This window comes from Parus major, chromosome 2 (genome assembly GCF_001522545.3).
Source record: "Parus major isolate Abel chromosome 2, Parus_major1.1, whole genome shotgun sequence".
Lineage (NCBI taxonomy): Eukaryota > Metazoa > Chordata > Aves > Passeriformes > Paridae > Parus > Parus major.
Window position 1 is genome coordinate 81,724,857 of NC_031769.1, and position 25,533 is coordinate 81,750,389.

Sequence of the window (25,533 nt, forward strand, 5' to 3'; positions counted from 1 at the left end):
GGCAGGACAGGGGGTGCGAGGCCACCAGCAAAGAGGGGAGAAGGAGAAGAAGCAGCCGCTCCGTCTCGGTGATGGCGAAAATTCGCTTCTTACCACCGCAGCAGCTTCGCGACCAGCACACCAAGGTCCTTCCCCGAAGCCGAAGAAGGCCCAGCTAAAAAAACTGTCCCCACCCTCTTTTTCTGCCCCTTTTCCTCCCCCCTGGGCCCAGCCACTCTTTGTCCGCTGTGAGCACCCTTAAGTACCGGCAGTTAGGTTGTCTCAGCACATAATGGGTAAAAAATTCCCCGGGCAGGCCAGAAGGACAAAACAAAAAAAAAAGAAAAAAGGACACCTAACCCTCAACACATGTGTTAAAAACCAAACACTGTTCTGTCACACATAGAAGATGAGAATCTGATATTTTGAATCAAAACTGTTTCCAAAGTAGACAACCATAACCTACATCCTATGAAAACGTAGGGACACTGAAAAATTATTCCACCCCAATTGAGCACATTCTCAATTAAAAAAAAATTACAAAAATTTAATTTGGTTGAATGAAGAAGCCTTCGGTACCTAAGCAGCTTAGAAATGCCATTGAACAAATTAGGTAATTTCTAAATTGAAGTTGACATACTGAAAACACTGAAGTATCTTAATATACAAAGAGAATTCAGCATACTTCTGCACTGACATGAATAAAAACATGTACTTAAAAATTTATCCTTCATCCAAGTGAGTAACGCTTAACTGTCTGCACTCATCTAAAATAAATTTTGACTCAAGTCCCTGACTAATTTTGTTTGCAACACTACTAACTTTCCAGCAATCATCTCAGAGATACTAGCAGTATTAGCAGTGAGACAAAGCAACACCATTAAAAATTATTCTGGATAAATGCAAACTCTGAAACAAAATATGTTAGCCCCAGAAGTGCCTGTAACACAATATAAAAAAGTAGTTTGTATGTTCTACCTTATTTGGTTAAACTCAAAAGAATCTACTCCTGCAAGTCGTTTTATAAGTTTTGACTGTGGTATCTCAGCACTGACATCAAGGTTTTAACTCCTAGTTTTCTCCATAGCAACGAACATACTCCCAATCAGACACCACTGACCTTTACTGGAGACTTTCTCAGACACATCAGAAGCCAGTCAGTGCAGCAGAGGGACTGGTGCTAACTGGCTTTAGATACTTTGCAATCAAAACATAACCCTTTGGGGGAAAAAAGAAAGCATCTTAAAAGTTAAATGAAAGAATTCTTCTGACTTAAGAAAAAGGAAGCTTCTTCTATCTTCATTTTGGTAACCTAGCAAACAGCAATCCAGCACTAATTAAATTTATGTCCAAGTAGCAACAGGGAATGTAGTCCCCTCCTCTCCCTGGGAAGTCAGCAAGAAATTTCTGCCCCTCTACTCATCTGCACATGCACACCAATATCTGTTTATCAGCTTATTTCTAATGGGCAGCATTGCTTCATAAACCGTTCTGCTCCCCCAAGTAAAATTTCAAACTGCTGTCAGCAGAGTAGAAGCATGATCATCTTGGAAAAATGATGGATGATGATGGTCCTGAAAAGCACACAGACCTATGCCAGGAGCTTAATCAGTCCCTGAAATATCTGGAAATTCTCTAATTAATTATGCACTACATAAACAGAATTGGTAATCATACCAAACATGTTTCAAAAATGAAAATACCAGGAAGCTTTAACAGCAGCAAACTTGCCTAGAAGGCAGTAATTTGCTCAAAATACAGTTAAATGCTCTTGGCACCTCCTGCTTTTGAGATTTGTACTTGACATCTAGGTACAGCTTTCCAAGCTGAACTGAGGTGGAACAGGTTGCCAGAGAGAAAGCTGAAGACGCCATGCAGACAAATAAGTCCCCTTCAAAATTTTTTTAATAGGAAAGAAAACTTGATTTTAAGAAAGTCTTAGACATGTAATCTATCAGGACAGGAAGTCCTCTAAGATGGTAGAATGCACCTATTAAGAATTATAAGCTAGCTGAGTCTCATCAACTCAAAAGAAAAGCCATCAGCCAAATCTAGCACAGTTATGTTCCAGAAAGTTGGAAGTGGAAAGGAGATACTTAGAGTATTCTACGTGATACTATTTAATTTCCCACTTCTGACTTGATCATAAACTTTATAAAAAAACCCCACTTCTACTTCACAAAATATAAGCTTTTGATAAATTCAATGCAAATAGCCTATTATCCCATTTCTAAACTACAGGTAGCAAGAAATTCTTCTGATTTAATGTAGTTCTCAAAGGCACATATTTGTTAAGCAAAACCACAGAAAAACTCCTGTTTTTAAACATATAAGTACTATAAAACTACTAACAGAACAATTAATCACTTGAAAGGACAGTCAAGGAACTGAAAGCCAGAGAAAGTGCTACAAAGGAGTTGTTTTCCAAGATTCAAAATTCTAGCAAAGATCCAAAATTCACATGACACACTGCCTCCTCACAACTGTGGCAAACACTCTGAATGCCAACTTGTTTTGTACTAACAACTGCACAGCTCCTAACTAGCTCCAGGGTACTTCTTCAGAAAAGTAAAGCTGTTAAGGAAAGAATAATCTACACTAAGTTTGTATTTCAGATGAATTTTAACTTAAAGTAAGTCTCAAGTTTTATTTTAAAAAAATTTCTAAAATTTCAGACTGGACTGTATTCACTAGCCACTGAATACTCAATTGCAGACACTATTATAGAAATCTATTATTCTATTAACTTCTCACTAATACATTTCCTGTGCATGTAAGCTGGTCTTGCCAGTGGTACTGAGTAGTAGGGAAAAAAAGGAGGGGAAGAATCTGTGTAATCAGTTAGGATCTTAAAAACAAAGGCAAGTCAAAGGAAGTGATCATTTCCCCTCTACTCAGCACAGGTGAGGTCACACAGAGAGTGGTGGGCCCAGGTCTGGGCTACCCAGGAACAGAGATATAGACAAATGGGAGAGTGTCCAGTGAAGATTCATAAAGTGAATAAGTGCTGAATCAATTACAAAAAGACAAAGTCATTAAGCTGAAAATCTCCTGGTGCTTGACTCCCAAGAACTCTGATAGAAGGACTTGGAGAAGAAGAAAGAGAACCTGACCAAACTTAAGTTTCAAAGAAACCAGCTCACTGTTTTGTTACCATAGGCAACCTACAACCCATAGTTTACAAAAAGCCTCCTGTCCTCCTGTGAGGTAAGTTTGACAAATAGCTTTAATTATAAAGACTGAGGGAGTGTCTTCCTTGCAGAAAGATGCATCGAGGTTGTACCAGAAGGGATACACTGGCCAAAATACATTCAGGTCCCATCACATTTATGCACACATTTAATTTTTTGGTAAAAATCTTGTGCACATGTCCATAACTAATCTTCTGTTCTCTACCTTTAAAATGTATTACAGAATATTACAACTGTAACCAAATCTGTTCTAATAATTCAAAATAAAGACAACTAAATAAGCCCAGAAAGCTCACTACTATTCATTAAAAATAAAAAACTATCTTACAGCTCTACCACCTATATGGTGGTAGAAATTAAACAGCCTAAAGATCTACAAATATTGCACTAGTTGGCCACCAGGACTCTCAAATACAACTTAAGGAGTCAGACACCTGACACGCCTTCTTTAACTTACTCCGAGGTGTCTGTGTTGTGGAAGGGTTCTTCTACTCTAAACCCTTTCCCACCCTTTGTTTTCCCCACACCTCTGACACAGCAGGCAAGTACTTCTATGACCATGTGAAGCTTAGTACATGCTCTATAAAGATTATCCTCAGAGGTTTTTAGACTGACAGCACAGCACACACAACCTACACTTGTGATGTGATTGCTTGCTCATGACAGTTGCTGGCTCATACCTGATTACTGGCAGCCATTATCAGGGTTCTCGGAGGCGCAGATTGGGGTTTACCACTTGGCAGGGGCAATGCGGGTGCTAAACTGGCCATAAGCTGAGTCGGTGCTTGAAGACTGAACTGGTAAACATTAGGAGCTGTGCAAGGTGGTGTATCTGATTCCTTTTGGCAGAGAAAAAGGGGAAAAGAAAAGCAACTTTACAGAAAGTACAGTATATACAGACTATGCACGTGAAAATGCATCCAAATATCAACTCAAGTGAATACTATAAAACATAATGTTGTGGTTTTTTTTTCAATAGCAAAATAATAATGAAATAAAAGCCAGCACTATGTTTATTTTATACATGTAGCAAAAGTTTAACTGAACCTCCATTAAAAAGACAATGTCAACAGGTCTATGGTAATCACAGGTCAGTTCCAGTCAGCACAAATCTAAAGCCAAAGTTATATCTCTAGCAAATTCAAACTAGAAGATGAGAACTAAAGCTGGGAAAAAAGAGAACAAGAACAGCAATAACCAGGGTGACAGAACATAAAAACTTGAGTTGTCATGACAGATTCGGTCCTCACAACAGTGTTCTGGAGTGTACTGATTTATATAGTGAAGTTACTCACTGTAATTGTTACAATCTTCTCCACTCTATCCAGCAATAGCAAAGTTAGGGCTCCACCTACCAAGAAACAAGTTGATGCTCTGCCAGTAAGGACCAGTATATATGTACCAGAGTTGCACACACCACTGCTCTTGGGAAGCTCTACTCCCCTCACATTCCATCTGAAATCTGAGGGATAGTTCTTCAGGGAAAGCAAGATAGATGTAGGATAACAGAAAAGATAATGCAATGTAACTGATATCACTGATTACTATTCTTCCTCCATCCAGCCTGATCACCTGCAATCTTAGATGCATCCTAAGCAGACATACTGGTGATGCTAAAATACTATGTGTGTGGAGCACATAAGAGCAAAGAGACAAGCACAGATCTAGGGATTTATAGGAATTACTGAAGTCTGAAAACACCTGACTACCTCAGTTCTTAAATGATCTATTATTTTCTAATTTGAGAAAAGTGGAAAGCAAGCCATAGCCTTTTAAAACAACTTTGAAGACAAAACCTCTTGTAAAACTTACTTTTCAGGCATAACATAATGGCAGAAGTAGCTTCCCCTATGTTTCACTGCTGCTTTACCACATTCTTAACTCCAAAGCATTCTGAACTTAAAAACAATGGAAAAAACTTTTTTTCCATCCCAAACCACTAGTGTTTTTTCCACTGCCAACTCTTAGGTTTGAAATAATAGCAAGACATGGCGGTTGGCCAATTAGAAGTTACTGTGTTAAAAGGCTACTACTGGCTCAGGTCATCACAGATCTTTATTGTTGAAGTAATAACTGAAGTATTCTATTGCTCTGTCTCTAGAGATTAACTGCCTCAACGCAAAGACTCTTTACTTAAATCATGTAAACTTTAAATAGATCTCCAGCACTACTACTTGCCCTCAAATGGCCTTGTTTTCTAGATTATATTGTTCAGTTAGAGAATAGGCTGCTCAAGAACAGAAACAAGATGTTTAAAAGCTTTTTTTGGGGACGATTATGTGAGACTGACAACTGTGACTACTAAGAAGCCTATGCAATGAGCTACTACAATACAAAATTTGCATCCCAGCTGAATTAAATACGGTAGAAAGAGTCCTCAATAAAACAAATTTGTTAGAACAACCAGTCTTTTATTGGTCTGTATAAAGTTGTGCTTAGTAAAAAATAAGATCTAAAAAGAAAGGAGCTGCTCTTCTATTAATTAGTTGAACTAGTGATAAAAGTTACAGTATGCCTCTGTGAAGCAGATAACTGCATCATGAATTCACTAGAGACACACCATACCGGTAAAAAGCACCTGTGCAGAAAGTTCTTATTTATGAGACTGGATATTTATTCTTTAATAAATATGTTCATCACAGAGGGAAACTATATGCTGCAGCACTGACCAAAAATTAAGCTTTAGTTGATGCCTAGATTAGATGGCATTTTTCTCCGTTACCCAATCCTACAGTATCAACACCATGGGAACAGGCTAAGGTCTCCACAAAGGTGTTTTTCCTTGGACACTTTTGGTCATGGAATTATTAAAAAAATAATGAGAAGAGGGGGAAATGGACAGACAAATTCTTAGCATGCTCACAAGTACCCATGAGCTAGAAGATGGGATGGAAAAAGAAATCTTATTGTCTAGCCAAACCAATGTGCAAATTTACTGCAATACAGCCTTCACAAACCTGACCAAAGAACAATTTTAATGTCTCCATTCAAAGGATCTACCCTTTCTCTACTGCTTAGATACAATTAGATCCCTGAAGGTTCATATACCTAACCCAGATGAGACACTTCTCATTAATGGGATTTCTAAGGGGCTTTAAGAAACGACAAAAGTAGCTTGAAAGAAAAGGAGTTTCAGATGGAAAAGAGCATCACATCACGTAACTGAGATTAGAGTTCACAACAAATGAAGCTCATGTTGCTTCATTTTATGTTTGTAATCTGTTTTTCTGCCTCAAGTGTTAGTTACTGAAACACATCTCATACAGGCAGATTGCATCTTTTTTCTAAGGCAATTCTGGATTGCCAATGGCATTACTGTACAGAGTTGATATTGTGACTTCTCAAGAGCATCAAAATCCTTCTGTAAAGAGCAGCATTACCTTCCTTAAACTGAAAGATTAAACTCGGATCAGAAATCTGAGCCCCAATGTGAACAAATCTGATTTTCCATAAGCACAGCCTACATTGAAGGATTAGACCTTTCTTCGTCTTCTGGACCGGAATCTTAAGTGTCACATGCAAACTTGAAGCACTACAGAAGTTCAAGATGACCTACAAATAAATACATGGAGGTAACACCTTTGACATGTTAGGTACACTTCTGGAAGACAAAAGCTCTGACCACTACTAGGGTGAGGGCTACAGAGGTCACATTAAAAAAAATAAATGTTCACAAAAAGGGGTAAGATCCCTCAATTGATTTTAGCAGATAACATAGGGATAAAGCTACAAGACTGCACCTTGTAGCAGTACCTCATCCTGCAAGAAAAGTATCTTCTACAGATATGCTTTTAGCAACCAAGAAAGACTAACAGATGTATGTTTATCCTCCTGGGACATTTCCATTTTAAAACATGCTCTTTAACCAGTTTCAACCTCCTGATTAAGAACTTAGTATGTGGAAGGAAGAGTTCTACTACTCATAGCCATGATTACTGAGGACTCTAGTTTACTTTAATGCTGGAAAAAATAAAGTATGGAAGATACCTAGAAACTCAAGTGTTACTGATGAACTTCTGCCTAGACAGAAACAGTAAAACACTGAAGTCATATAAAAGATGAAGAAGTGAAATCTAGACTTTTCTTCCTGACATAGGATAAGAATAAAGTAAATTCATTTACTCTTCTGCAAAATGCTTCTCCCATTATAAAAAGACCCAGGACCCCATTACCAAGAGAATATTTACTTGCCAAAACTTCTTTACTAACTAGGTCTGGCCATAAGAATTTACCTCAATTCCACTAATAACTCAAGGCTTAAGATACCTGGTAACTTCTCAGTTAAAAGCTACCATTTCAGAGCTTTCCATTTCCAAGACAGTATGTTTTTTTAAGAGCTGAAGTTACCTAAGATTAATTCACAATCCCAGTGTGTTCAAGGTTGGCTCAGTGCTAAAGGAGTCTACCTATCCTAAAGCCAGTATTCAGAAATAAAATCTTAAAACAACAGAATGCAAGTTTCCTGAATGTGATGGATTTGGGTTTCCACCACCAACTCCAAGAATGAACTACAAAAGTCTTGGCAAAAAGATTCTTATTGTTTCCACCCTCAAAATTTCATCCACTAATTAAACATTTTTTTTTCTCTCTTTCCCACAACATTCAGGAACTAGAAACTGTGAGAGAACAATGACCATTTCAGTAAAAACTCTGTTCCATCTTCAAAAGTGAAGAACTGAAAATTGTTGTTTATAGTTAACACTTTACACTATACATTTTCAAGTGCTCCTTTCCTTACTTAAAATTACAGTGATTTAACAGATGACTGCTGCCAGTCTTACACCTTCTGCCTCTTTTCCCATTCCAGCTTTCTCCATTACACCTCTATTAGCATCTGACATTACTATGTGCTAATTCAGAGGTGAACCACAGAAACAGCAATCCCTCTCTTACTAGTTTCACTTTCTGAATCAGCCTACCACAGGATTAGGCGAACAGCAGTGTAGAAAAGCACGAGCAGCTAATGAAAGGAAATTTGGCTAGCAAATACTTCCTGTTACTGAATTGTCTTAGTAAAGTGCAAAAGCACACTCCTCTGAACATAAAGCAACACCAGAGGACTTCAGACATTTCATAGTTTAGTGCCATGCAGAGAAGAACTCCAATACATACTCTCACTTGAATGGCTTTAGCCACAGCACACTTAACTGTGCTTGATAAACCACCATGTTTCCAAAGGTGACTGTGTGATCACCCCCTGTCCTCATCCCATTTCTTCCACATTGCGTGCCATTTCTTTTCTTGGTAGGTGGAGCCGTAACTTCAACTATGGTGTAAATAATGTAGAGTTGGGATGAAGAAAATGTCTACTTCTTTGGAAGATCACAAGATAATTTGCATCAATATAGCTGCTCCACTTCCACTGGCCAGCCTATAAACAATATAAGTCTTGAGTAAAGGTGAAATTGGTTGATTTTTCTGCCTTTCATTGCAGAAAGAAAATATCTTGGTCATTGTGATTACAGAAGAGAAGCAATGAAAGAATATAGGATACACAAGCAAACTGAAAAATATGCATCCTCCAAAAGCATTAGTGTTCGTTTTACAGAAGGGCAACTAAAAACATGATCTAATTAGTATATAATTAGATACAAGCCTAGTACCCTAGTACAACTCATTACACCCTGAGAGATCTAACTGCAAGCTTATTCCATGTTTTATCAATACTCAGTGTATTTCAAATGAGCCATTTTAATTTAAAAAGTCCAAAAAATGCATAATTTAAAACTTCCTTTGTTGCCCCAGTACTTTTATTTCACAGGCTTACAACTGGTCTATATTGCTAACAATATAGAAATATTTCCACCTTGATTTTCAAGTTATGCACTAAACCACAGGACTCATTATGAAAGTTGAACATGCACCATACTAGACTATAAACACAGAATTTAGGTGTTCTTCCATCCTAAAATGGCTTAGGTACCTCTGTGGGGTTGTTTGGTTTTTTTTCCATAGGAGGGAATGTTAAGATATGGCAAGATTACAGCTTAGACTTTGGCATCAGAAGCAAGTCTGAAGTAAAATTTTAAGAAATTATGTGCTTCTCTCCTTACTTCACTGACCTCACAGCAGCAAAATCCCACTTTACTTGCTGAATTACAGTTTCCCTCTGTATCTGCTGCTTAGAATAACTTATTACATAAAATTACTTCAGAATTTTGCATTCAAAATTGTGTCTCCTGCAGCATTACAGAAATTTACTCTTACTTCAAGAGGATATGGAAAAGAGACTGCTCAAGGAACTTGATACAGAAAAACTGACGAACGGCATGAGAAAGTAAAAAAACTCTGCACTGTCAGAGATACAGGTTAAAAACCTCAAAAACAAACATGAGGCCATATAGTGAAAGAGGAAAATAGGCAAAAGCAGCACTGGAAAAATCTGTTCCCCTCTAATCCACAGGAAGTGTTAGTAATCTGCATAGCATGAATAAAGAAAAAGAATAGCATCTTAAAGGATTTGGGGGCTTAAACTCTTAAATGCCCCAAATCAAATGTCAATTACATGCTTATCCTCAGTAACACCAGGTTATCCCTGTCTCTGCACTCAGGGTTGCCCACTGCTTTATTTGGAGACAATCTGTCTACAAGTCAGCTCTTACATCTCTATGAAGGCTAAACATCAAGAAGCTTTTTAAAGAACTCACCTCTATTTGTTCAGGAAGGGGAGAAGCCTATGACACAACCTGCATTTTTCTACAAAAAGCTGATCAACTACTCAAACATATTTGAACAGTTACTTTGGCTAGGAGATGAGAACATTCAGGCACGTAGAAGGAAGAGAGAAAACTGTAGTTCTTGTTCTCAGGCTGAGAATTTTATTAGGTAACGTCCTTTTGCCCTCACTCCTTACACATACAATTTCAACTGCAAATCTACAAATTAATCAGACATTAAGATGGATTTAACAAGACCGTTAAAGATTTTTCAAGAAGAGCTGTTACGTATTCTGAAGTGTCTGTTCCTCTACGGCAGATAAGCACACCTCATGCCTGCAAATTTGATCATTTTTAAAAAGCACAACATTTATCCAGAGATATGTCATATACTCTATCATCTCTCTCTGTGAATATGGAAGCACAATAGGTCCCACTAATAGGAAGAAAGGTGAGATGGTCGATAACTTCATTAAGCATGTTGAGTTAAAGTATTAAGCCATAATTATTGCAAAGCAAGTAAACCATTCAAAAAATTAGTGTGGATCTTGTGTGCACTCAGCAGAACTGTAAGAATAGTGAGTCTTATTCTTATCAGTCATATTTATATATTAGTCTCAGAATGTAAATATCCAATCAAGGTACTGAATATGTAATACTTCAATACAGTAAAAACACATTCACAAAACACTGAAGGTTCTGCTCAGCATATTCTCTAGCTGATGTGGCACATTCTCTAGCTGACGGGGCTGAACGATGGACAGATCAAGCACTGACATTCTGATTAAAGGTTTTTATAATCCTGCAAGGGTTACAGTTAAAATTTCAAGAACAGTCTGAAAGAAGGTATTATAAATGTTAAAGAGATGCAAGGACTGTGTCACCTCCAAAGCCAGACTACAGAGATATCTTGTTCACTAAAACTTCAACTACCTTGGCACGACTGCACTGTCTTGAGAACTCAGAGGTCTTCACAAAGTTACCTCACTGTAAAAGCCCACACTACATTATCACCAGAAATACTGAGATAAGGTGCATGAAATTTGTTAGAATCAAACTTCTAACAGACAACTTGGAGTTTCTGTGATGGACTGGATATGACATTGTATATCCATAAGGTAACAGAAAGGAGCTTTAAGATTTTCCTATGAGTTGTTTTATCTGCTGCTGATATGCAGGCATCACTGTCACATAAAATGTTAAGCTTTATTTGGCATAACATCACCAGAACTGCAGAGCATACTTAGCACCAGAAATCAAACCAGACCAAAATGAGACTGCAAGAACATACCTAGGATTATTTCCTACTTGGCAGACACTATTGATCAGGCATCAGATATTCTCTAGCACTACTCTAGCACTTCCTGAGCTAACGAAAAGCATTTTTCCACAATGCTTAAGCAACGAGAAATCCTGGTCACCAGATATAGACTGCACGTCCAGAATGAAAAAAAAAAAAAAAACGTACCCAGAAAAAAAAACAACAAACCAACCAACCAAAATAGCATTTTCAAGAGGAATTTGGTCACTGCTTAGATTGTGAGACTGACATCTGCAACTACCCAAAACAAGTAGAGAGCTGGGGATGAGCATAGCTCATTCCATCTAGTTTCAGATTCTCAGCAATCACTTAAATCAGTATGAAGGTGAGATTTTTAATGCCAGAGGCTTGTTTTCTTTTGTGAAACAGCTTGACTCTGGCTTACACACAGTAAAAACTCACATACTTTGCACTGTCCTTGATGGCAAAGACATTTATAAAGCATCTTTCATTACTCACTTCAACATTTGTTGGATCATGTAGGAATGCATCATATTGTACAACTTACCTGTTTGCAGGGGTGAGGAATATACCTGCTTTTTTTTCAGAGCAGCATAGGGTATTTGAAATCAGCAGAAAGTTTCATTGAGAGAAGACCAATTACATAGATCAGTTTAATAATTAACATAATTGAGAAAAATATATGAATGGTCCAATATGTTCTGATAACCAAATCCCTTATATCCATAAGGTTTTTTTAATGTGTTCTTTAGTTTGCTCCTGACCACTAATATTTACATTCTTCACAGAGCCAAGGTAACAAGGCAGGAATTTTAATACTCAATATTTTGCACCGAACTATATTAGAAGTACTGCTGAGTGAGTCAGAGCTCTGTATTGACATTTACAATGACAACCCCATAAACTGAACAGCCCTCCAGCTAATAGTTATGGTGATACCCCAAGATAGGCTTCTCTTGCACAAGGTCTTTGATCAAAAATTTACTGGCCCTTTGACAAGCTGTCCTTTATGATTAAGATTTTGCAGTTGACTAGAACACCTACTAACAACAGCATGGCTAGAATTCAATTTGTCAGAGAGTGCTAGACTAAGGTATTTTGTAATTAGCTTTGCTACTTTGGGAAATCCATAAAAGGATACCTTCTGTTCAAATTATGATCTGGTCTCATTAGATCCAGTTCTTAATTTTGGGCTGTGCAGGCAGTGGACCAGAAGTGGCTCCTGCAAGCTAGTCCTAGATGTGCAAAGATGAAAGCAAACATCCTCCTGAGTTTCAGATGGTTTGCTGAGAAAAAGCACAGAAATCTAAACTATATGGGGAAAGAGAAGACTGTCCTTTAAGAAGACAGTTCTCTTGTTCCTCAGTGTTACTTAAGTTCTCATCTTTAAAAAGTTGCCACCAGTATGGAGAACTCAGGGTAGTAACTGTAAGCTCTTATTTTCTTCCATTTTTCTGAGCATATACAGACATTGAGAGTCTGGCTTCTAAATGTTATCTGTGGTTTATGTTAATCCAGTCTTGAGAAAAACATGCTCTTTGTAATTGTTCTATTCTCCTGCTGCCAGAATAAATCTATAACCATTGCTTTAGCTGACAGACCCAAAAGTCCAGGACACCAGAAGAATTATTTATTCAGCTGCTGAGTCATATTTACAGATTATTAATGCAAAACCTGAAATGCTGTAAGAACTCCAAGGAGGCAAATCTTTAAAAACCATACAGCACACTGCAATGCAATCAACTATGAAACTATAGGGTTTGATAAAAAAAAAATTAGGATTCCTGTGAGCAATACTGCACTGCTGTTAATACCTGCACACTCCATATTGTTTCCAGGACATGTTGACAAATATATGCAAGGCCTCCAGAATTATCACCAGTAATATGTGTGATATGATGTGATGACTTCAAAATACATCTATTTCAGTGGATGGCTGGAGAGGGGCAATGTGAAAAAGTCATGTCACAAGTTTTCAAGCCTATTTCCTCTTCATCAACACAAGTAAGCTGACTTCTATTATACTGGTAGGCAGAACTCAGAAAGGACCAGATGCAGTTTATCATTATTACCAGTGAAACTTTAGCAGTAAATAGAAAGCAAATACACTATCTAGTCCCTACAATTTAACAGATAGGATCCTGTACCTCATAAACAGGAAAAGATATTCTGCAGTAATGAAAAATACACCTCCTGAAACAGTGTCTTCATGAAGAGTTTGTGCTTAAGGTTAATAGTGACATAGGGAATAATATCTTGCTATTAAAATAAAACCTTAATTATTGGAATTATTACACGAAGCTGTAACTCTAAGGTCTCCTTGTCTCCTGCATTTTCTTTATAATCTATACTTAGCTTTCAGTCTTCCAGTACAAGAAAATTTCAAATTATTTAACTTCAAATAAATACAGATTGCTTCTCAAAGAACAATCCTTGCACAAGATCAGAGGTAACACTGCATCTAAATCTAAGGTGATGAGATGCACTATATTCATAATTACCTTCTTCTAAAGCTGACAGAAAAGCTCACTACATCATGCCTATTAATAATGCACCAGAAGTTCTGGCACAAATACCAAATTGTCACACATGCCAGATGTTCCTCTGCTGCAACCTGGGCACAACACTATGCCAGATCACGCCATGATCACCTGACTATGGCAGAACAGGCTTCTCTTCCTGAATCAGATGCAGCTCAGGACTGCTCAGCCAGAACTTTCTCCTCCTCATATGCCCAAGTAAGAGTAGGATGAACTCATCAGTCATTTGTCAAAAACCTGCCATTCCACTCCAAATTAAGGTAACATGCTATCAGTCTTCTAAGGACATAATGCCAATATATGGTCTGGCCTTTCTCACAAGGACATGAACATGGCTATGTCAGAAAACATAGCACTTCCTTTTACTCTTTTACTATTTATTATTACTGAATGCCAAAATTTATTTCAGTTCTATCTCATTGTCAGCTTCCTTGTCACTTTTCATTAATTCCTCTGGCATCAAGTAATGAAGTTTCACCTTGAACATCAGGCTAAACAGGACTAAGGGGAGTTCATAATGACTCACCACCCAATACTGTGCACTCCCAACATAATAAGCAAATACTTGCATTTTTCATGGAATTTATTACAGCAAAATCCTTCCCAGTGATATACTTAAACCAGGAGCATGGCTAATAGTATCACTGGCAAGTATAGTGCTGTTCTTTGCTTATTAGCCAGATGGCAAAACTAAAACATTTGTCCTGTTTACTGAAGGTGGCATAAAAAGACAATTTAACACAAAAAAATCAGTGGTGTAAAGTAATTAGAGAAAGTAACAGGAACATATATAGGAAGTGCTTCTCTCTCAAAAGTTGCTAGATTTTTATTGAATACAATTCCCAACTTTTAATCCTGTATTTGACTAGCTTTTGAAAGCAGCCAAGAAACCAGTATTTGGACATCTTTTAGCATCATCCAGTTATTCACTGTCATAGTTGACTGCATATTACATCTTGTTTCATCAATGCCTCTACCTATGACAAAATGCTTCAGAAGATTTACAATGAGATTTAGGATGGAAATAAGACACATTTAATTTAATAAAAAAGTAATTTATTTTAGGATTTTTTTCTGAGCAGGGGACATTACTGATTTGCTGCAGTAGTTAAGGGATAATAGCACATTAACTGCTATTGTATCAATTGAGGCTTTGAAGATAATCGCTGATATTTACTAGTTTAACCCATTAAAAGAAAACACTTACAATGTCACTGCTGGAGAGCGATGACACAGAAGAGGCAGAAGAACCAGATAACTGTTGTGTACTGGCCAATGACAACGCCAAGTGTTGACTGTAAGATGGATCAGAGTCTCTGTTCTGTTGCTGGTCTCCATTGCAGAGAGCTATTGGGTCTCTTATTTTCAACCTATTATCTGTTAACAGAAAATGTAAGTATCATTTAAGAGCACACAATACAAACACATGGGCCTTGAAGTCTAAGAAGAGCTGCACTTTAACAAGCCAATTGAAAAATAGGCTCAGAGAAAACTAATATTGGCTTAGAAAGTTACAGGTTCCTTTTATTTTTTTCCTGTATATCTGAAGGGTTAATTTCAAGGCATGAGTATTTTGAATTACATCAAAGAAAAAAATTTAAGTTGGTTTCCTGCTATACCTACCAAGTTCAGGTGATAAATTAATTTTGCTCCCCCACTTCTTTTTAATCCAGGCCCTGTAGTCAATCACTTCTTGGGTCACTTTGATGATTCTACCTAATGTGCTAAAAAAATTTTTCAATTAAGTATTAAACAAAAACTGTTGGTTACATATTTGCAAGCATTTTAACAAGCTACCAAATTACACTAAAAGTTCATTTAGGATATCCCTAACCAAATAATCTTTCTGAACCTTGTTTTTAGCATTTAATCCACTGAAGCACCATTTAGTCCACTGAAGCACCACTTATATTCATATTATTTTTCTTCTACCATACTAATATGCAAACAGTGACACATAGGTAAATTTTTTACTCTGTATTTCTAAATGGAGTGCATATTAACGATTAAGAATGCACATGCTGATAATAGTATATTTGATAAAAGTAATTTATGGTTCTTGCATTTCTCCATACATAAAGTTTTTCCATAGAATCTGCATTATAAACAGGTATGGGATGCACGGAAGACAAAAAACATCACAGCACCGCAACTGACTGTCTGGAGACAGAGACCTTCATTAATCCTTGCCTCTGTATTTACAAGACAACTTAAAAGGTGTTAAGGCTCCCAAAATTATAAAGGAAGTACCATGGATCATGAGGTAGTGGAACAAGAAACAGACTGGCTCCAAAACAAGGCAGAATTTCAATAAATTTGTAACAGTAATAGGCTCAGAGAAAAAGCTTACCTGGTCCTGCTGAACAGTGACCAGTTATCAACAAAGTAGTGTTTTTCCAACACACTTTCCTAACATTCAGCTATTTGAATCGTACTTAGTGAGCAGGAATGACCCGTCTTCTTGTTTGAGAGAGAAATTGTCAAACTTTCTTTTCATCAGAGACTAGTCACTGAAACACTAACTATAAAATCCACACTCAAGATACATGAAGAAATTACTACTGTACAGAAATGGGCTGTGCAAAGTTACCACTGTGGAGCAGGTAATGTTACTTCTTTTAATCTTCAATGGTTACATTAAAGTTTATTTTATATTTCACATTATAAAGGTACCTTGTACCGGTACTGGACTTTTGTTTCGGTTTAGGTGTGCAATGGGAAGGCAGGACATACAAACACCCTGGTATATTTAGATTACTTTTACTAGGTTTCACAGTAACACTTTAGGTAGCAATAATTCTCCTACTATCCTAGTGATTACTATCTCATGCAAGACCAAATACCACATGTTCCATGTTAGTCTTCCAGATTTAAAGACATGTTATTGTTAGTACTGAAAAAGTCAGTCCAGCAAACATTGAACCAAATAACTTCATCTAAATTACAAGTCCAATAGGTGCAGATGGGCCAGCAGGACAGAATGCATGTCATCCACCATTCTATTTATGTAACGTGGATAAAATGATGCATGCTGTAAAATAAAATCTTAAATTTTACACACAGAATTACAGGTGTGGTTGTCAGCACTCAGAAATTAAAGAACTGTGTTATAACAGATCATGCTTTGGGAATCACAGTTCAATAGCTAAGCAGAGCACACCAAGAAAAGAACAAATAAATCAGAGGACCACATTTTGTTAATGTATCCTCCCATGAAGTAACAGTCTTTTAAACACTCAATGTAGTTCTGGTTTCTTTGTCTCAAAGAGTAAGTTGAGCAAGAGGAGACAGAATGAAGACAGGGATGACAAAAACTGCAGAGCTGTGGGTGTAAAGCTACAGTTCCTGAGAGCAGTCCGAGAGCAGGGACTCAAACGTGCACCAGCAGGGACTCAAATGTCTCATCAGCACCAGGACATGGGAGGAAATCTTGCAGTTAAAAAGTTTAATCTGAGAACACTTTCAGAAAGAGTGGAGCTTTTACTCTAGGATTGTGCATAAATTTCACAACTACCACCAGCTGTGGTCTTAGAACCAGAAAGTGAACAGGGGTTGAGTAACACAAGCTTAGTACATATAACAAGTTTGTCAAGCCTGAAGCTTCTTGTAGGATGTTCCTGGAAGTAAAGGGTCATGAAAAGCAAGAGTCACTGTGGATGCTAAATGCAAGCAGCAAGGGAGCACAGTGTTTGTGGAAAAGCAAGTCACATAACTTTCTCAGACTAGCCTGAGAAAGTGGCCTGGGAAATCATAAGGAGGAATCAAAATAATCCTTAGAGATATAGAAGATTGCAGCTGCTGTTTGTCAGTTTCTTGTTTTCTTGCAAGAGAAAGTCGAGGGGTGGTGTACCCCACTGACCAATGATGGTGATGTGTTATTTACTGAGCAGTAAGAGTTTTACCTTTTTGGACCTTCTCATACTTGTCTACAAAAGAAGATGTGGGGTAATAAACCTTGCTCTCCTGTTTAGCCCACACGAGAATCTGTTTTGTACCTCTCACCATTACTAATATAGTGTGACAAGTCACAATTTCATATAGCAGAAGCAAAATGAACAATAGAGGTTGGTATTTTTATCAGACTGGGTGACTGATACACCAAAAATGCCTGCTTATCAAATATGCAAAATGGGTGAAGTGACTGCTACACCAACAGTGTGGCAGAGTTGCATGCACAGAATAGGGGAATATATTCTCTCACCAGTTCTTTCAAAGAGCATGGAAATCAAAGCTCTAAACTCTCTTTTTTGGTATAAAGATAAAAAAAACAAAATTCACTAAGTTATAAGGTCAGGAGTCCAAAGGCAGATCCATGCTACATTGCTTGTACAGCAAAATTAAAAACATTCATTATGAGACATCAGAAACTGAAAGGTGATTAAGGTTATACTGACATATACTTAATAAAGCAGCAAAGAAAGAGGAAGCAAGTGAGCAAGTGTGATCAAACCAGATATTGATCTCAAAGGAACACTATTTCCTATGTATGGGACTCAAGCATATCCATGGGTTCAAAGAACAGTTTTTTAAAATAAGCATTTGAAAACTGTGCTTTAATCTGTTTACAACACTGAAAATACTTAGGAACAAAAAAAACTATTAATCTACCCTGCCTTTACTGTGAAAAAATGTCATGCTTTTGGGGCTTTTATTTTTACTGAGTGCAAAATCTCTACAGATGTCTGAGACAATTCTTCAAATATGCTTGGCTGGAAGACAAAAAAATACTCTTAACTGGTTAGTAAAATCAGACAGGTCTCCTGAGAAAGATGCCCCTTTAAGTATTTTCCCTTAATATTATCACATAGTAAGACCATGAATAAGCTATTTACAGATCTAGTTTATTTTATACTAAGAACTCAGAAGCTTCTTTTACCTGCTGCAAGACCTTGGTTCACAGTGACACTTTCTAACTCTCATTACAGCACAACTACTGGGCACATCAATCATAAGATCACTCTTAAAAGGATCAGAGTGAAAACATCACATTCATCAAAATCAAATATGGAAAGCTGCAGCCAAGCTCCATATGAACAAGTGAGTAGCAGAGCCTGAAAAACACCAAGTCTGAAAGAATGGTCAAAATAACTGAAATATCCCCCAGGTATTGAAAGTGCAATATAATCTAAAAGCACACTAAGGTGCACCTGAGAATGATATCCTTGAGCATGAGGATTAAAAAATACCTCAAACCTAAAACCTTTACCCTAACAAATACACTGTTTAGGAAAAGATGATATTACTGACACCTTTTAATGGACAGAAGACATTCTAGTAACAGTTCCCAGTGCTCCCGAAACCATTTTGGCCAACCAGAGCAACCCAAAGATAAGATTATAAGTGACCTGTTAGGACACTACCTATTATCTAAGCAGTTAGATCAAGTTGAGATGAACACTAGGAAGATACCCAACAACTTTACAAGCACGGAGATGGAAAGATTGCTTCCTAAATGGCTATGGTTGTTTTGAAGACTATCACCTGTAAATGACAACTCCAGACATGCAGTAGGAAACTGCCTAGGCTTTCTCAAGCTCTGACCTGTTGGCATGAGACTCTTTCCCTTATCCATGTGCATCACATCTAGCACAATACAGAAGATTTCCAAGGTCTAATTTATACTGAAGGGCATATGATAGCAAAATCAAGTCTTCCATTCCTCATTCCATATGACCACCTCAGCTTCCCGAATCTGGCTACAGAGCTGTTACGAGATGCAGTCTGAGCACACACTCATAGCTGAACTATCTGACAGACCAGTGTGTGAGTCAATATCCCAATCTGCAAAACATAAATATTAACCTAAGGATGGATTTTTGTCATATCCAGAGCAGCATAACTTATGGCTGTGAAATGGTACAATACCACTCTCTCCTGCCCCAAACGTGAACTCCTGCTGCTTCTCTTGCTTCTGATTGGCCCACCATCAGCCACAAGCTGCATCAACTTGGACGAAAGAAGCATTGAGATACTTGTTTTCAGTCAGACTAGAAAGCCGATCAGACTCGCCTTCTGACTGCAGGATTGCTAGATCTCATACAAGGCAAGATTCAGACAGAGAAGGAAGGAACAGCACAGCTGACAGAAGACAGTACACAGATACTCAGCTTAGCAAGGGATAATATGAAATTACACCTTAATATAAAGGCTATGGACAGGGTGGAAACAGATAACCAGTATTTAAATGAACACGAATCAATAAGCAAGAGTTTGTTGCCAAATATCTGCTAAGGTTTCCTGTGGTTCATCAGGAAACATAACTAGAAAAATGGTAAATGACTCAAAACTGACTTGAAAGGGGCAATGAAGCTGGTGAAGAGTCTGGAGCACAACTCTTGTGAGGATCTGGGTTGTTTGGCCTGAGAAAAAAGGAAGCTCAGGGTGGACCTTATCAGCCTGTACAACAACCTGAAAGGACGTTGTACCAGGTGGACATTGGTCTCTTCCCCCAGATAAGTGAAAGCATAAGAGGAAATAACCTCAGGCTGCATCACAGAAGGTTCAGATTAGATATTTGGAAGAATTCTATCAACAAACAGCTTGTCAAGCACTGGAACAGGATGTCCAGAGAAGCACTGAAGTTACCATCCCTGGGTGTAGCTAAAAGCCATGTAGAAGTGTGGCACTGAGGGAAATGGTTTAATTGTGAACACAGTAGTGGCTGGGTTAAGAGCAGAACCTGATGATTTCAGGGATCTTTTCCAACCTAAATGATTCTATGAAACTATCATTCCTCACAGGCTAAAGAATTGAGTTCCTTTGAGATGGCACACTCTTTCCCAGAGACAAGCTAGGGGCAAAGATCATGTGAAAGCTGTTCAAAATACATACTGATGTTGTAGTTTAGGGCATAGCGGAGCGGAAGACACCAGGATGTAACGGGAAGCTGTTAGACCCTCCTCTGTTAGGACAGCTAGGCCTTTTGTAATTAGCCAATAGCACCCACGTGTGACATATGTAGAGGGGAGTAACACAGTGGACCCAGGCTATAAAATGTTAAGTTTCCCTGCAATAAATCACCATATTCGCCATCCATCACATTGATGCAGTGGGACATGGACCGAGCGGCTGGAGAGTGGCCACCGTGCTGGAGCTGGTCAAGGTGCTTATCTTGCTTTAAACCCAACATACTGACACCAATCCTTAAGCAAGAAATATCCTGTTCATAACTGTATTTCACAGCTACACTCATGTCTCTGTGGCCCTAAATATTAAGAAATCAATCACTGTTTTCAATCACCTTGGCTGAAGACACACCACCAAACTTTACCTTGCATACAAGATGTACAAGTTCAGAATGGATCAGTCTCTTATTTTCCTAAGAGGAAACTCCTTTTCCCAAGATGACAGGAAGCTGTTTTCTCTAACAAAATCAACCAAGTTCTGTCAATCAAGCTCTCCTAAGCTATTCTTGGAAGGGGATATGTGAGATTGACTGGGAACAAAATAGTGTTAAGGTAATTTCTGTAGCTGAAAGAATTACCTGCAGGATTCAGCTGATTACTGTTTCAACTGAGAAGAAAGCCTTCCCATGACAGGAGATAGCTTTTAATTCCCACTACACCTCAGATGTTTTACTTGGAAGCCTGAATGACGATGGTGCATCGTGATTCACATCACTTGATGTGAATTATCCCTTATTATTCTCTGGGACTTGCTACTACAGAACATAAAGAAAAAGGCCTGTGCTGCTGAATGACTACAATCTGACTATTTTTTTTTCCTATAGGGACTATCAGAAGCAGCAGCTCTCTAGAAAGCCTTAAATTAATATAGACATATTTTTGCATTGGACTGACCCTGAAAAAGAACTGCAACAATTACCAAGAAAGATGTGAAATCTACTAAGTGTCACGTACAAAAGAGAACTCTGTACACTGAAACCTTTCCTGGGAAGAGTAAATATGAATTCAAACCCATCAGACAGTTCAAGAACCATCCCGCTTAGAATAAAGCTAGCCCCAACTAAGACAAAACTGAATAAACTCAGCCTGTGGAGTTCAGCCTCCTGCAACTTCTCCTATCCTTTCAAGTACTCTTCATTTAATCTCAATCCCTCTAGTAGAATGCTATGTTCTACTAGAAGCCAGTCCCTGGTCTTAAATGAAGCCCATTGCTTATAGTTACAGTTATGCTATAGTTTAACCTACCTGCTAACAAGTCTAGGAAAGGAAAAAAAAATAATTAAAACAAAGGGCTCCCAGATGGCCAGCCAGGCTTTAGGTCAGGCCACCAGAAAGGTCTGTATACAGAGCATAGACCACTCTACCTTACAGCAGGAAGAGGGACGCACAAACATACCTGGATTATCCAAGCACATCAGGTTTAACTGAGACCAAACATGGACTGTTGATTTCTGCAACAAACTTGTTACCTGACAGCTCATCATCCACTTACAAGTCCTTTGTCACTGACAAGACTGGTGCTAGGGGGGCCATTTGTATACAGAACTTTGCTGAATGCTGTTCCACTTTCAAGTCAGTAGAATGATGGGTTCTGTGATTTAGATGTCACTGGTACAGAGAGCCCAGAATGCCCAGACAGGTCAGACATGACACCTGAACACTGCTGCTGGGACTGCTCCACAGGTTTGCAGGTGTGAACAAAATTCATACATTTCCCAGATACAGTAACAAGTGCAAGCCCATTGCACAGTGCACATACTGATGACACCTGAGATGTACACCCATTAGATGCTGTACAAATATACTTTTTAATGGCTGCAGTAAATACAGACACCTTATAAAATAATGACTATATCCTTCACAGAAAAACAGAAGTTAATGGAGGCCAGGACCCAAGACAACCAAAACTTCAGGAATCCCTAGGTTACTCTATCTGTACTTAGTTAAGAACAAAGTTTCATTCACTACCAAGAACTGTCAGCCAATACACATTTAACAGTGACCTTTAATATCTTAATACAGCAGTCTCAAATGTCAGTGTGAAACTCTGTACCACTCCTGTACCTCCATCACAGTGCAGTCTCAACCTTTGTGAATTTAATACCACTGAAAACCTAAAGGATTTACAGGCACCCTTAAAGTACTGTCAGTTTTAAACTCACAAGTGAAAGACTGCATCTGCTTTGATGTAAACTTACTAGAGGAAACTATTTCACCTTCCAGTTACATTAATGCTGGAAGTTTACACCATGACTAGAGTTTGCAGTTGTACTGAGATGTTTAAGTGACATCTTACAGCTGTCCTTCCCAGTGATTAGCTGGGGAGCTCAAAGCCATTGGGATTTTAGGGAAGTCTCTGGGAAGAGACATCCACTGATCTAGCCCAAATTCACACTGAGGGTTAGAACAAAAGGTGCTAGACCAGATGCATGAATGGAAATACCACATGGCTGCCACGCCTTCACTGTCTTTCTCCTGTCTTTCAAAAAATAGAAAGTGCAAAGGTGAGAGCTCAAACTACTGCTTGTGTTTCTATGAAAGACACTAAGAACTGCATTAAAAATGGCACGTCTAGAAGTATGCTACTTTTAAGGGCAGTTCTGGCATTATCATCAAACCAGACTGATTCTATTAGTTTTTTTTAATATAGTACTTTTAATCATTTTTTAAAATTCTTAAATACATATCAAGTCTTTTAAAATAACTTATGTATTAAAGAACCAGGGAAATTCTTAGCTTTGTTGTTTCATTTTCTAATTGTCTAAACAAGCGATTTGATCACACACATTTCTTTCTGCCACAATACAGACATGCATCATAGTAAACATTAAACCAGCAAATCCTCTTTTGAGGGTTTGGTCCTCCTTCAGGCAGAATGTTTCAGCAAAGACCAATTATCTTCTGGCTCCCTTCCACACTATCAGAATGCCACAATGGACTCATCCTGGGTTTTATCATGCTTTCTCCATTTCAATGCTGCACAATGAGGCATTGCACTCTCATACCCCTGAGCAGCTCAAATTGCTGTGCAGATTTCAATACAAGCACAGTTAAACAATAAATAAGAACATTATTTTTATGAATCTAAACCTAAACATTCCTAACTGATTACACAGACAAATGGGTATTGAAAAAGTGAACTAATTACCTCTCAGAGTCTCTATTTGGATATGATCTTGCAAGTGGTGATACTGCATGGCTAAGAACAATGTAGGCATAATCAAAAACTTGTTTCACTTGCATGGCACCGTAAGAACTTCTGCCAACGTCGTTTCCTGAAATAATGTGACAGGCATCAGATCATCTTTTTTTAATATCAGTTACCAAAACATTACACATACGTAAAGCTCAGAAGCCTAAACAATACAGCTTAATTCAGTTTAAACCAGTTATCCCATCCTAGTCACATCAGGAACACCCAAGTGTGCCTATTTCAACAAAAGAAGTTGACCTTAGGAATGACACTTAATATTATGCATTCCATTCACCACTTTTAAAATACTCACATACAGTGCTTGAAAGAAACAGAACACAGGGATCAGCTTAAAGCTCTTAGAGTGGTCTTCAAGAGGGAACCTACCAAGCTTAAAGCATCACATCTCACTTACCAGTAGAGTTCCTGCAGGCCAAATTCAGTTTACAATTTCACTTGTGCAACCGCATTACCTTCATTAGGTCAGACAGACACACATCCAATCTATTTAACCTTATCAAAACTACAGATTAATAAACCAGCATATACAGATATTTATCTCCACAGGATACACCAGTTTTTCAAAAATCTATCACAGAAGATTCCAGAAGCTTTTATAGTACTGTTTCTTGATCGTTTGTGGAACTCTCAACTGCCCTACTTAAGAGGGCAGTTTACTCATTCCAGTTAAATGAGTGACATTTAACTGGAACTCTTTCCACATCTATTGCCATGTGAGGAACTGCAGAAGTTAAGAACATTGTACACCTTCTGTATCAGTGACAATGCAGAAGAATAGATCTCCCATCTGATACCTAGAACAATCTTGCTGCTACTAGCAGAAAGCATTTCAGGGCTTTCTGTGGATGTATTTGGCACCAGACATCAAAATTCATTGTTAGTACTCAATTTAAGAAACATAAATAAAACTGCTTTCAAATTGCAAAAAATATGGACTAGGTCTTGAGTGGGTAGAAAACTGCTTACAGTGAAAGGTTCTATCCTTCAGAATGACATGTGAAATGCTGTGAGAACACTAGAAAGGGATGAACCACCAAATATGAAAATCAGATCAGGGGCCATGAATAAAAGAAATTAATGAAAATTCTGCTTTGAAAAATTGATGGATCAAGGACAGAATCCATCCTTTGGAGGACTGAATCCAACAAGGCTGAATCCAAGTGAAGAGGAACACTTCGCTCCTCTGAGTGTTTTGTCCAGCAAGCTACTATAGACAAATATGCTGAGATCTGCCATCCAGGGGAAAAAAAAACCACATGCCTTTCAAAATTCTCCAATAATAATGCCACTCTAACAGAAAAGCATAATCAATGAAAACTAACTGAAAACATAAAAGCATTTAGGAAAACAGAATTTTTCCAGTAATTCACATGGTCAAATAAAAACTGATCAAGAAATACTTTCTCTTTACTGACCTAAGTATCTTGCTCTGAATGCACCACTGTGAATCCAGCAACCACTAGGCTTAAAGTTACAGAAGCCTCTCCACAAATGGTGTATTAGCTATTGGACTCTATTCTGAAGTAAAAGCAGATATCAGTGTGTGTTGGAGACTGAGATACAGATTGTGTGCCCTTGTTTTTAATATTTAGTTCTAGAATTCAAAGAAACACTGAATTTCATATAATATGAAATTCATGGGCATGTTTTCATGGTGATACATGAGAACAAATGCTAAAGTTAGATAGAAAAGAGTGTAAATGAGTAGATTAGAAAGTTTTTTAAATCACTGGGTGAAAAAGTAGTTTAGAGAACAGGAGACAAGA

General features: G+C 37.9%; 1 protein-coding gene across 7 annotated transcripts in view; it reads right to left on the minus strand.

Moving 5' to 3' along the window:
- TENT4A (terminal nucleotidyltransferase 4A) overlaps positions 1-25,533 on the minus strand; it is a 70,908-nt gene that overhangs the window by 14,912 nt on the left and 30,463 nt on the right. For 2 of the 7 annotated variants that reach the window (XM_015618014.3, XM_015618013.3), the window contains exons 8-11: positions 23,702-23,828; positions 15,272-15,372; positions 14,856-15,025; positions 3,851-4,009 (exon numbers count right to left, since the gene is read on the minus strand). In XM_015618014.3, coding sequence (XP_015473500.1) covers positions 3,851-4,009; positions 14,856-15,025; positions 15,272-15,372; positions 23,702-23,828 — 557 coding nt within the window. Of the gene's footprint in view, positions 1-1,099; positions 1,198-3,850; positions 4,010-12,922; positions 13,045-14,855; positions 15,026-15,271; positions 15,373-23,701; positions 23,829-25,533 lie in introns of all 7 variants that reach the window. The other 5 variants (XM_015618017.3, XM_015618016.3, XM_015618015.3 and 2 more) reach the window with 4 other exon arrangements.